At 48.3% G+C, this 12,336-nt stretch overlaps 1 protein-coding gene across 1 annotated transcript in view; it reads left to right on the forward strand.

Moving 5' to 3' along the window:
* Dpysl2 (dihydropyrimidinase like 2) overlaps positions 1 to 9,187 on the forward strand; it is a 62,479-nt gene extending 53,292 nt beyond the window's left edge. Inside the window, exons 9-14 of the mRNA XM_059273426.1 lie at positions 1,289 to 1,445; positions 1,786 to 1,927; positions 3,422 to 3,592; positions 6,327 to 6,506; positions 7,213 to 7,378; positions 9,009 to 9,187. Of these exons, the coding sequence (XP_059129409.1) occupies positions 1,289 to 1,445; positions 1,786 to 1,927; positions 3,422 to 3,592; positions 6,327 to 6,506; positions 7,213 to 7,378; positions 9,009 to 9,100 (908 nt within the window). The 3' untranslated portion in view covers positions 9,101 to 9,187. The remainder of the gene's footprint in view (positions 1 to 1,288; positions 1,446 to 1,785; positions 1,928 to 3,421; positions 3,593 to 6,326; positions 6,507 to 7,212; positions 7,379 to 9,008) is intronic.
* Positions 9,188 to 12,336: the final 3,149 nt, after the last annotated feature.

Consider the following 12,336-nt stretch of genomic DNA (forward strand, 5'->3'; position numbering starts at 1 on the left):
GGCAGAAGAATGATCATCGGGTGTCACCGTCAAGAGTCCAAAAGTTTGAAAGTGAGTGATCATTTGAGTGTAGGATGCAGTGTTTAGGGGAGGGGTGGTGCCTGAGCCATGAAAGGGGAAGCTGAAGAGCCTGGCATGGTGGCACACCTCTGTAACCTCAGCTCTCCAGAGTCCCGGCAGGAGGATAAGAAGTTCAAGATCATCCTCTGCCACATACGTAGTGGGTTCAAGGCCAGACTCAGCTAGGGAAAAAAGAAGAGCTTGGCTTTGAATCATGAGGGACATAGGTGAGGTTCAGGGGGAGAAGGTAGGTTTTTTTGTTGTTTAAACATGGAAGACATGACATAAAAGGTTCTTAGAGGGATTGTGTGAAAGAGAGTAGTATTCGGAGAGTGTTCTGTGAAGATGGAGTGTCTGCACACTCTGTGGGTATCACAGTACCACAGGGCGTGGACGGAGCTGAGGAAGCATGCACAAACCTAAGATCTGCTGGAATGAGTTAGGAAAAGGGATGAGGCCTGGTCAAGGGAAGAAGGTATTTAAGACACACAAGGATGGACATTAGGCAGTGTAAGTGGCCCCGGTTGTCTGGCTTCCTCCAAAGGGACAGAGAAGATACTATTTGGACATCAAGGGAGCTGGCGTTCTTTCTTGGACATTGTATGAAGTTATGCTGGGCTTCTGGAGACTCTGAAACCCCAGCGGCCTAACTGTAGACTCCGATGAAGTCAGCTGTGGCTCTGATGGCTGTCATTGGTGGCGCCCCTCTCATGGCCACATAAGCGTCCAGGCATCTCTAGAAGATTCTGACACTACTTGCTCTCTGATCCCTCAGTCTTGTGATCTCTGCTCTATAGCTAGAACTAGACATAGTAAAGAGGGTGGAAGAGATGGCTGTTAGGTATGAGCAAGGAGGCCACCTTCTGCATAGTAAGGTTAAATCCACTCATCTTCTGAAAAAGAACACTCTAGATGGTTCTGAGGCCTGGGTGTTGGAAACCATTTGAGCTGGAGATCAGTGGTATGTAACATGTATAGGGTTTAGTAGGGTTTAGGATTGCCTCAAGACAGAGGGTTGAGTCCATACAGCAGGACATCTTAGTGTGTGCTAACTGGATAACCTTGGCTGCCTAGGGTCCCGGCATGGCGTCATCGCCTGTGAGATGAGGTTGTATCCCCATGGAGGGAGCGCTGAGTGCATTCTACAGTGCGAGCACGTGGTAATGTCTGCCGAGAGTGGTCTCTTGTTCTTGGGGTGTCCAACTGAACCACCTGTTCTGTTTCTCAGGAACCGTGGTGTATGGTGAGCCCATCACGGCCAGCTTGGGGACGGATGGCTCTCATTACTGGAGTAAGAACTGGGCCAAGGCGGCTGCTTTTGTCACCTCCCCTCCCTTGAGCCCTGACCCAACCACTCCAGACTTTCTCAACTCCTTGCTGTCCTGGTGAGTACCGGGGACTTGTTCACATCTACACCCTAGATCTCCTCGGACCAAAATGACCCTAGTAGGTGGCAACATGGTAGCTGGGAACGGGCTTAAAAATAGACCCTTGTTGACCAGAGTTGGGGTTAGTAAGTGAGAACAAGGAGTTATTCTGTCACCGTCTTGGGTAGGAATTCCTGATAGAGACCTGGGTCATCCTGACAGCCAACTAAAGGTTCGGAAGGGAGGGATCAGAAGGATGCCAGCGTGGCTGGTGGGACATCACTTATGAAATATCTCACCAGACAGACCGGGGTACCTTGCCCTGTAAGGAAGCCTCATGTCTTGTGTCTCCTAACAGTGGAGATCTCCAGGTCACTGGCAGTGCCCACTGCACCTTCAACACTGCTCAGAAGGCTGTGGGGAAGGACAACTTCACCTTGATTCCTGAGGGCACCAACGGCACAGAGGAGCGGATGTCTGTTATCTGGGATAAAGCTGTGGTAAGGACTGATGACTTCCCTCACCACTCAGGTGTGCCCTTGTCTCTGTGGGTGTGGGACTTGTGTTGGCCAGTTGAGAACATTCTAGAAACTTGAACTTGTGAGGTGATGTTTCTCCAAGGCAGTTCCTAATAGCTCATTTCCTTCTGAATATTACATGTAAGTCCTGTGTCAATGAGGAAATAGCTTCCTGGTGGCCTCTCCAGTCACCAATATTCAACTCTACTTCTCCCAGCGTTCAGAGATTGTATCCACCACAGGCTTCTGTTTGACCTGTTTGGGGCAGATACTGACCTTGGGAGTTTTGAAGCTTTTTCACTTTAATTTTTAAAATATAGTAACAGGTTTTCTGATTCTTAATGAATTCTTTAGATTATGTGAGTTAAAAAAAATCATCTTGTGTCAGAGGTAATCGACAGTGAACATTTCGGGGAATGTCTTCAGTGTTTGTCAGCACATGTGTGCACAGTATGTGTCGGTATTCAGGTAACATGAGCATCACACACACTGCCTCACAGCTCATTAGAAAGATCCATAATACGTCATGAATCTGTCATCATTCTTAAATCCACATGAGAATCAAGACACTTTTTAGTCTTCATGTTTGTTTCCCTGAGACAAGGTCTCTCACTGTGTGGCCTTGGTTGGCTTGAAACTAACAATGTAGACCAGGCTGGCCTCCACCTCACAGAGATCCACCTTCTTCTGTCTCCCCAGTGCTGGGCTGAAAGGCCACCACACCCAGTGAAAAGCTTGATTTTTTGATAGTAGATGGTTCTCCTTTTCTCCTAACACTAGTCATTTTTCTATAATTCTTTCACTAAAATTTTGTGTTTGTGTTGTTTCTATTTTTTTTTATTTTTAACTGAGATGGGTATCCATGTAGACATATCCTTGGGTACGTCTTTACTTATGTTTGCACAAGAAGTTTCTAGAAGTAACATTGCTAGGTCAAAGGGAGTCTGTTAAAGACCATAAATACATATTGTTAAAATTCCTTCTGCAAAGATTATGACCCTTGACGTGGTGTATGACACTCCTCAGTGGGTTTTAAGAGCAGAAGCCCAAAACACAGCTAATTTGGTAAATGTTGTCTTTCTTAGTTGATATTAAATTTCTTTGCTGATTGGAATGAATTTTTTAATATGCCTTTTGGCCATTTAAAATTTTTTCTTCCTCTCAGTGCACACTCATTTTCTTGTTCTCCTGTGTTTAGAGCAGGTTTGGAAGGGGAGGACTTCAGGAAGTGATTGGCCCTTACTATGTATCTTGGAAAGCCAGGTTGGCTTCAGACTCATTGACTAGAGGCTCAGCCCTCTGCCTAGTTTTGTTGAAGGGGAAAATTCCAGAGTGCATTGCATGTCAACATGTGTTCCTTTATTGCTGAACCTGATCCACCTTCAACTTTCTGACCACCCGCCCTTGTGTGTGTGTGTGTGTGTGTGTGTGTGTGTGTGCATGCATGCACATATGTGTGTGTGCTGTGCCCCACAGGTCACTGGGAAGATGGATGAGAACCAGTTTGTGGCTGTGACCAGCACCAACGCAGCCAAAGTCTTCAACCTTTACCCTCGGAAAGGTCGCATCGCCGTGGGATCTGATGCAGACTTGGTCATCTGGGACCCTGACAGTGTGAAGACCATCTCCGCCAAGACACACAACAGTGTAAGACTTGCCCATCTTGGGTAGACACGTGTGCTCCAGGTGCCGAGAGACGGGGCCAGTCCAGGGATTCGGGAAGGACCTCGGTTGGATAGGAGTGAAGTTTCCCAGGGATGTGCTGTCACTTCAGCCTTCCAAGGGCCAGACTGACACTCTCACTTTATTGAGGTCTACTAGACTGCAGCTCTTGGCCATGTTTTAGAGGCAATGGCCTCTGTCCTTAGACTTTCAGAGACCCTAGAGTGACATTTGACGTCAGAACCTCAGAAGAGTCTAGAAGTCAGGCACCAATCCGTTGCCATGGTTTGAACAGTACCTCTTGTGGTGGGCTTACAGAAAGGGACCTAGCTAGAGCAGTCAAATGTCCACTCCTGAGGTGGCCACTGGGAACTTCCATTTTGTGTCAACCTTCTCTCGGGCCAAAGGTCTGATTGATAGCTAAGCTAACTGCTCAGATTTGGATAACCTGTCAGGAAGGCAGTTCCTGAAGAAAAAGGACTCTCACTCCCACAGCAGTCACTGAACACCTATAGCTCTTTGTGGGGCTTTGTGAGCCTTTCCTCCATCCAGGTTGGCCCCTCCAGTAGAGCAGTGTGATCTTGGACAGACAACCTTATTGTTGTGAGTACATGGCTGCAATCTGTCAGAAAATACTATCTTACAGCATCCCCCTGGTCCTCTGGCCCTTATACTCTGTTCCCTCTTCCATGCATTCCCCGAGATCCTTGGGTGTGGGGTTGTGTCATTGTGTCCCATTTGGAGCCAGGCATGGGCGTGAGTGGAGTGGATCTCTGGGCGAAGTTCTAAGTGACCAGCAGGCGCCACGGCGAGCACAATTGCTCCACTATGGCTCCTCTCAGTGGGCCAGAAACTCTAAGGACGGTCGGGCCCAAGTGCCACAGCTGTGTAGGGGCAGGTCCAGGCGTTTCCGGGATGGGCTCGGGCCTTCTGCCAGTCTGAATCCTCTCCGTTGAGCAGAAGGGTTTGGGTGGGGCATGCTAGCCTCAGTGCCAGCTTCTTTGGCCCCTGTGGGTCCCGAGATGGTGGGTGCCTCATGGGGAGACTGCTGGACTCCATGTTTATGGCTGATCTTGCCTTGCTGGTTCAGCATAGTTCCGTGCCAAGCCCGCTTAAACTTGTATCATCCATCTTGGGCTCCTCAGTGACGTCCTCAGGGTGACCCTTTCTGGGCACATGTGTATCATTTCATATTCCCACTCTTTTCATTTGACCGTCTCACCAAAGGGTCTGGTGTGATTATCCCCAGTGGGAAGATAAATAAACTCGAGGTGCAGAGAGCTTCACGACCACTCTAACGTTACATAGTGATCTTGCGGTGGAGCCCGAGTTAGAAGCCCTAATTTTCCAGCATTCTTCCCCCGCCAGCCTGCGTATGCGTGTGCAGCGTCACAGCAGGGTGGGGTGGAGAAAGTGCAATCCCTCTTTTGTGGAGTCCCCTCTCCAGAGGGAATAAAAACTGCTGCCAGGCCCATGAAAGACACAGGTGACTGGGCTGGGAGCTGGCGTTGGGACCTCTCTGCCTGGACAGACGGAGGACAGGAAGGAGTGAAGGTTTGGGAAGACCCTTGCTGCTGACTGACTTTTCTATCTACACCTGTCTTGGGCAGTATCTGTGCTCTGACTGATGTTCTCGAAGAAATGTGAGCCTTGCGGACACCCCATTGCCTTCTGCTTTAGGGGCTGGTAATCTGTGCTCTGACTGATGTTCTCGAAGAAATGTGAGCCTTGCGGACACCCCATTGCCTTCTGCTTTAGGGGCTGGTATTAAGCATGCCTGTGTGGCGTTGCTCATCCACTGATGCACAAATAAGAGACTCCAGGTCTGGCTTCAGTGTGGAAACTCTAACTTATCCATAACCCTATTGTTAAGTTAATCCATTAGGATTTTCCCACATTCCAACTTGCTCCATAATTTTTTGAGCAATCATGTGAAGTTAAAAATGTCCATACTTAGTGATGGCACAGTCTTCTATCTCAGAGACGGGCAGGAGGTCTGGAATGCCAGCTTTTTTTTAAAAGAGAGAGAGAGAGAGAGAGAGAGAGAGAGAGAGAGAGAGAGAGAGAGAGAGAGAGAGAGCGCGCGCTCAGAGAAATGGTTCTCAACCTGTGGGTCTTGACCCCTCGGGGGGGGGCAAATGACCCTTTAACACAGGGTCACCTGAGACCATTGGAAAACACAGATATTTACATTATAGTTCATAACAGTAGTAAAACTACAGTTATGAGGTAGCAATATAAAATAATTTTATGGTTGGGATCACCACAACATGAGGAATTGTATTAAAGGGTTGCAGCATTAGGAAGGCTGAAAACCATTGACTTATAGTCATGGTCCTGCTTCCATCTGTATTTTAAAGGGACAGATGACTCCCAAAGCCTTTGCATCAGCTCCTTCCTAGGCCACTAGCCCCAGTGTATATGTTGTTCATGGCCTCGGGTCCCGGGGACCTGTGCTCGGGGAGACAGAGTGCAGGACTCAGCCAACAGTGGATAGGACCCTGGATGCTCTTGTGTCTCTTATCCTTTCATAGGTTAGGTATGTCAGAAAGTATCTAAGGACACTTCACTGATGAGCATATTTAGACAGAAAGTGAGTGTCCCTGGGGTTGCCAGTGGGCTCCATCTCTGGGGTTTACCAGTAAGCTTCATCAGACTGATTCAGTCCAGTCCAGAAACAGGGATTGCTCTGATGGTGACTGTCCTTCCCCACCCTCAGGCTCTTGAGTACAACATCTTTGAAGGCATGGAGTGTCGTGGCTCCCCACTGGTAGTCATCAGCCAGGGCAAGATTGTCTTGGAGGATGGCACGCTTCATGTCACTGAAGGCTCAGGACGCTACATCCCCCGGAAGCCCTTCCCTGACTTTGTGTACAAGCGCATCAAGGCAAGGAGCAGGGTGAGTGATTTTGTTAACTTTTAAACATCATGCATTGAGTTGAACTCCACAGACATTCATTAAGTATGGTGAGTCAGAGTACTGGGACGGCGGACAGAAAGGTAAAGACAACAATTGGAGGAGTCAAGGATGATCAAAGCTTCGATGATGAGTGAGGGGAAAGGACCCAGAGGAGGGAACCACTGCTGCAGAGTCATGGAGGGAGATGTTATGGAAGAATACATTTGGGTTTTGAAGTTTAAGCAAGAGTTTCGCAAGCCAAAGGAAGGAGATCGAGACACTAGGAAGACGGAATGTGTGAGGTGGAAATCATAGAGTGTGTTCAGGGCATGGTGAACAGCCCATGGATGGTGCTCAGAAACAGAGTTAAAAGAAGAGTGATATTAGAAAGACCGTTTGATCTTGAAAATGACACCAGACCTCTTCACAGCATGATCAGGGGCTTCTTGGAGAGTTCAAAGATGATGTGACCTGGTGGGGGAAAATTGGAAGAAACCCGTAGAGTAACCAGTTGTTGGGGACCCAGCTTGGGAGAGCTTTGGCCTGGAGCTTCAGGGGCTCTCCCTATTGTACCTGTCCATAAGGGGGGGCCTAATCCCCAGGCATCGCTGGCCTGTCTTGGCCGCTGTTCCTTCACACTGGGAGGGTGCAGGGAAGATGTCCTCTGTGAATGTGACATGGGTTACAGGGTGACTGTGTGTTTCAGCTGGCCGAGCTGAGAGGGGTCCCGCGTGGCCTGTATGATGGACCCGTGTGCGAGGTGTCTGTGACACCCAAGACAGTCACGCCAGCCTCATCAGCTAAGACATCCCCTGCCAAGCAGCAGGCGCCACCGGTTCGGAACCTGCACCAGTCTGGATTCAGCTTGTCTGGTACGGCCAGGGCCGGGTGGTTCTGGGGAGGTTCAGGCTCTGTAGAGCCAGCCTGAGGCTTTCGGCTCCGTTACTGCAGAAAATGGAAGACAACAATAGTCTCCTCCTTTCCCCAATGGGGAACACTCCAGCCCCCAGACACGAACCTGTAAATGATGAACTGGGTTTCAGAATCTGCAGGTCAGTTTTGGTGCCGTGTGATGCTGAGACACCCACCCTGTGAGTGACGCCTTGTAGACGGAGGGGACATTTTTCCGATCTGTCACATCCTTTGTTAAAGAGGGACTGTGGCAGATGAGTGGGGAGCCTGGGCTCTCAGCAGCCTCACCTTGCTCAGGCTTTCTGCTCTTCAGTTCTCACCTGTGCCATGAGTCACAGCTGCGGCTCCCTGTGGGACTGTGGTGACATGCACTGAGTTATCATTCATGTTCGTTGCCTAAGACACTGGACACTTATGAGCCATCTGCAGGGGTAAAACCTGTGACCTCCTCTCGGTGACAGAAAAGTAGACTTTCTGCCTTGGAAACTTCCTTCCCCTCTTCCTTCCGGCCCACAAGAGGGTCCTTCTATTCTCCCAGCTTCCTAAGCTTAGACAGACACCCAAAGTCTTGTGGCCTGTCACCGGCACAGTGCATGACACAGACTTCCTTTTCTTGTCATATCTGCTGGGTTTTAGAAAGTACCTTATGTGCCCATGAATGGATCAGGACACTTCAAGGTGTTTTGGTGTGGGAGACAGGTTCTTAAACCCTAGTTCTGTCCCTACAGGATGAGATCAATCACAATGTGTCTCCCCATATTATTCACGTAGATGGCACAGGTTGCCAGTCCCTTTTGTGAAAGAAATGCTTGGGACTGGAAGCTAGTTTGTATTTTTAAAATAGGAAAAATATCATGTAGATAAGGAGATGGTTTGTGAGTAAGGCCCAAGTCCAAACAGGACAGGTGGCTCAGCAGTTAAGAGTGAACACTGATCTTGTGGGGGACCCAAGTTTGTTCCTAGCAACCATGTCAGGTGGCTTGCAAGCACTTGTAACTCCAGCTCCAGGAGATCCAGTGCCCTCTTCTGGCCTCCTCAGGCACTGCACTTATGTGCACGACTCCCACCCCCTTCATACTATATGTTATATACATATATATATGTATATAATATATATTAAATAAAAAGAAAATCTTAAAAAGCAAACACAATGCATCTGTGTTTCATACACATGTGACATGAAGTCTTGAAGGGGATTTCATACAGTATTATTAGTATGCCAAGTCTGACCACAGTTAGTCAGAGCAGGTCAGGTGTGGAATTTGCCACGTGTCATATCACGTCAACTCTCAAGTAGTTTTAGAGTTTAGAGCATTTTGGGTTTGGGAGCTTCGGATCCAGGATTCCATACCTGGACCGTGGTACTCCTCTTGAGAGATGTGGGTCCTCAGAAGAGCCACCTGTGGGCTGCAGGGAGGTCCACCGTACTTCCCGTAGTGTGAGCCTTTAGTGAGGTTTGGGGAAGGGGAACGGCTGTGTGTGCTTGGTCCAGCCTCTCCCCAAGAGTGTACCTGAGCGTACTGTAGGAGTCTGATTTTATTTATTTCCCAAGAGCCTCACCCTTTTTTTTTTTTTTAATCTTTTCTCTAGGAGCTCAGATCGACGACAACATTCCCCGCCGCACCACCCAGCGCATTGTGGCGCCCCCTGGTGGCCGTGCCAACATCACCAGCCTGGGCTAAAGCCCCTAGGCCTGTAGGCCACCTGGGGATGGGGGATGGGACACCTGAGGACATTCTGAGACTTCCTTCCTTCCATTTTTTTTTTTTTTTTTTTTTTAAGAGCCTGTGATAGTTGCTGTGGGCAGCCAGTTCCTGGGGCTTCCTCTTGGGCCCCCCCACACTTGGTTTCCCCTTGGAGTTTCTGAATTCGCTCACCCAAGTCCCTACACAGTTATGAACACCACACCCAAGCCTAGCCACCCACCCCACACGGAGCTGCATCTAACACGCAGACATGCGCCACCAAGCAGATCCCAGCGAGGGTGCCCCATCACACCCTCGGCTGCACCTTCCTGTCCTGGGGAAGATAGAGTGAATTGCCCTGAGCTGCCTTCTTTTCTTTTTAAAAATTTTTAAAAAGGGGTTTTCTTTGTGGGGCTGGGGAGGGGTGGGGGTGGGGTAGGAAAGGGTTTTTTTTTTTTAAATACTAAATTGAAAGCCTGATTCAATATTAATCCACGGGTCTTGAACTGGACATCCTAATGATGCAATTATGTAACCATTAAGCTGACCTGAGGCTGGCAGGCTGTTGCTGCCCCTCTGGAGAGGCTCCACGCGTCTACATCGCCATCCCTTATTCTTCCGGGTCAGCTGTTGAGAAGAGGCAGGTTTTCTTCATTGGCCTAGATTTTGTGGCAGATTAGACCTTTTGAAGGTTCTCTTTACCATTTCCCCAATCTTCTGTCTGTTCTGGCTTTTTCTCCTACACTCATGGAGGGAGATTTTTCTTTTAATTGGTTTCCTGTTTCCTGGACAATGTTCTTTTTTCCTCATCCAGTAGTTTGCCCTTAAAGCCAGGCATCTTGCTTTGGCCTCGGGCTGTGTCTGAGAGGACTCTAGTTTTGCACCCATGAACATAGTTTTGTGCTATCCTGGTTTCTGTTAATATTGGTGCTATCCGATGCCCATCACTAGATATCTGAGTTTGAGGCTTGCTGGACACAGGGATGGCCCGGATTATGTCACCAATATTGTCACATGTGGGCCCAGAATAGAGTCACATGTGCTGGAAGGACGAGGAAGAATTAGGCTGTAGAAGTGACAGAGTTTCTGGTCAAATGTGTAGATCCAGTCCCCAAGCTCACGTGAGTCCACCAAGTTGGGACCAGTCTCCCTGTGCGGGAGCCAACCAAGATGGGGCCAGTGTCTCTGTGGAGGGGCCCTTCTGGAACACTGCGAATTCTCAGTGTGTGTGTGGAGGGGGAAACATTTTTTTTTCTATCCAGTTATTTCAAAAGGTCTAACACGATGTGGGAAGTCCTCATAAGGGTAGAAATCTTGGGGCTCATTAGACTTCAAGCCAGTTTTACAAGAGGAAAAACCCTGTCTTAGGAAACAATATTTCATGGGAAGAAAACTGTATAAATTGAATGCATGGCCCGCTTAGAGATCATGTCACCTCTTAGAGACCATGTCACCTCATATCTGTCACCTTTCCTCTGCCTGTTATAGTGACAGTTTTTCACTAGCTGGCTTCTTTCTGTATTTGCTGACTTCTGTCCTGTTTATTTCCAGATGTGTTTACAAGTCCGTGTAAGCGGTGTTAGGTCCACAGGCCTTTATGAATCCAATCTGCTTGTGTAAAGCAGGGCCTCAAAAAAAAAAAAAAAATACAGTGATACTTTTAGTGTCCACGCATTTTGCCTTTAGGGTTAATGGTTGGGGTTTTGGTTTGTTGTTAATTTTTTGTTATTTTAAAGGTAAATTGCACTTTTAAAAATTGGTTGACTTAATATATTTGCTTTTTTTTTTTCCTTACCTGCACTTAGAGAGGAAATTTGAACAAGTTGGAAAACACGTTTTTTCTTTTTTTGTTTGTTTGGATTCTGAGAAACACTCGCAGCTCTTCAGTGGTCACTTGTCTTCCTGCTGTTCCTTGTACTGGTTGTTTTAGATCATTTTCTTAAAGACCAAACCAAACAGTTTCAAACCTGAAGATTTCCGCAGTCCGTGTAAGCATGTTTACCTGTCGGCTCGCTCTCTGTGTCTGTTAAATGAATGTCATATGTAAATGCTAAAATAAGTCAACAGTGTCTCAGAACTGATTAACTGCAGTGACTTGATGCTCTAAATCAACGTAGGATTTACTGCTAGATGGTTTTAACCCTTGAACTTGTGATTGTGACCCATGACCGGGGGACCTTTCAGTGCTAAAGCTGATCATGTGTGTAGCCAGGAAGGTACTTTTGTTGTTGTTTTTTTAAATTTTTTGTTTTATTTTTTTGTAACCACTGTCTTAATGGCAAAATAATTATGGTAAAATACAAGTCTCGTGTTTATTATTCCTTAAGAAGAAGTCTGTGTTATATTACCACTGAACACCCAATAAAGCAGAATGTGGTTGTTTCAGAGCCGTTGTCTATATGGAGACCCTCCCAGCACGTCGGCTTCCCCTCTGGAGTTACTCATGGGGAAGCCCTGGGCTTGGCTTCGATTCAGGCTGTGGACCAGCTCGGGAGTGCTTACCCCCGTACCACAAGTTGCTATGGATACCCTGGCTACAGGATGAGTTGTCAGCCCAGACAATGCCACACCTGGGGCGTGAGGGCCATGGAGGCTGAGGATCAGTGTCTAAAACCCCATCCTGGAGAGGCAGGAAGCCTCCAGGACTGCCAAGCCAAATGGACTGCCAAATCTCCCTGGGATCCGAGCGGGACCACATGAGATGGGGTGGGGCTTCAGTGTAGGTGCTAGAGTTCCTTCTAATGCGTTTACCCTGGGAAATCTTCCAATTACTTGGGTGCAGGAGAGAAAAGAGACTGCCTAGAGGGTCCTGACACCTCATCAGAGGTGCTGTCAAAACCAAGAGCAAGGCCCAGGCTTCCACCCTCAGCTCAGGGTGGAGGATGCTGGTAGGGTGAAGTCACGCTGGGCTACACAGTTCCCTGCTTAAGGTGATATTGGCCCTGACTGAAGAAGGTATGTGCTTTGGGCACCCTGGGCCTATCATATGTTAGGCTGGTTTACCCCCCACCCCACCCCTACTCCACAGCACCTTAGGTCATCTTCGCCCTCCTCCTCCTCCCTCCTCCTCCCTCCTCCCTCCTCCTCCCTCCTCCTCCTCCTCCCTCCTCCTCCTTCTCCCTCCTCTTCCTTCTCCTCCTCCTCCTCCAGACTGGATATGAGGAAAAGTTCAGAATTATACAAGCCTGGTGGTTCACAGGGGTAAATGTCAAGCACTCAGGAGGCTGAAGCAA

The sequence above is a fragment of the Peromyscus eremicus genome, chromosome 9, assembly GCF_949786415.1.
Source record: "Peromyscus eremicus chromosome 9, PerEre_H2_v1, whole genome shotgun sequence".
Classification (NCBI taxonomy): domain Eukaryota; kingdom Metazoa; phylum Chordata; class Mammalia; order Rodentia; family Cricetidae; genus Peromyscus; species Peromyscus eremicus.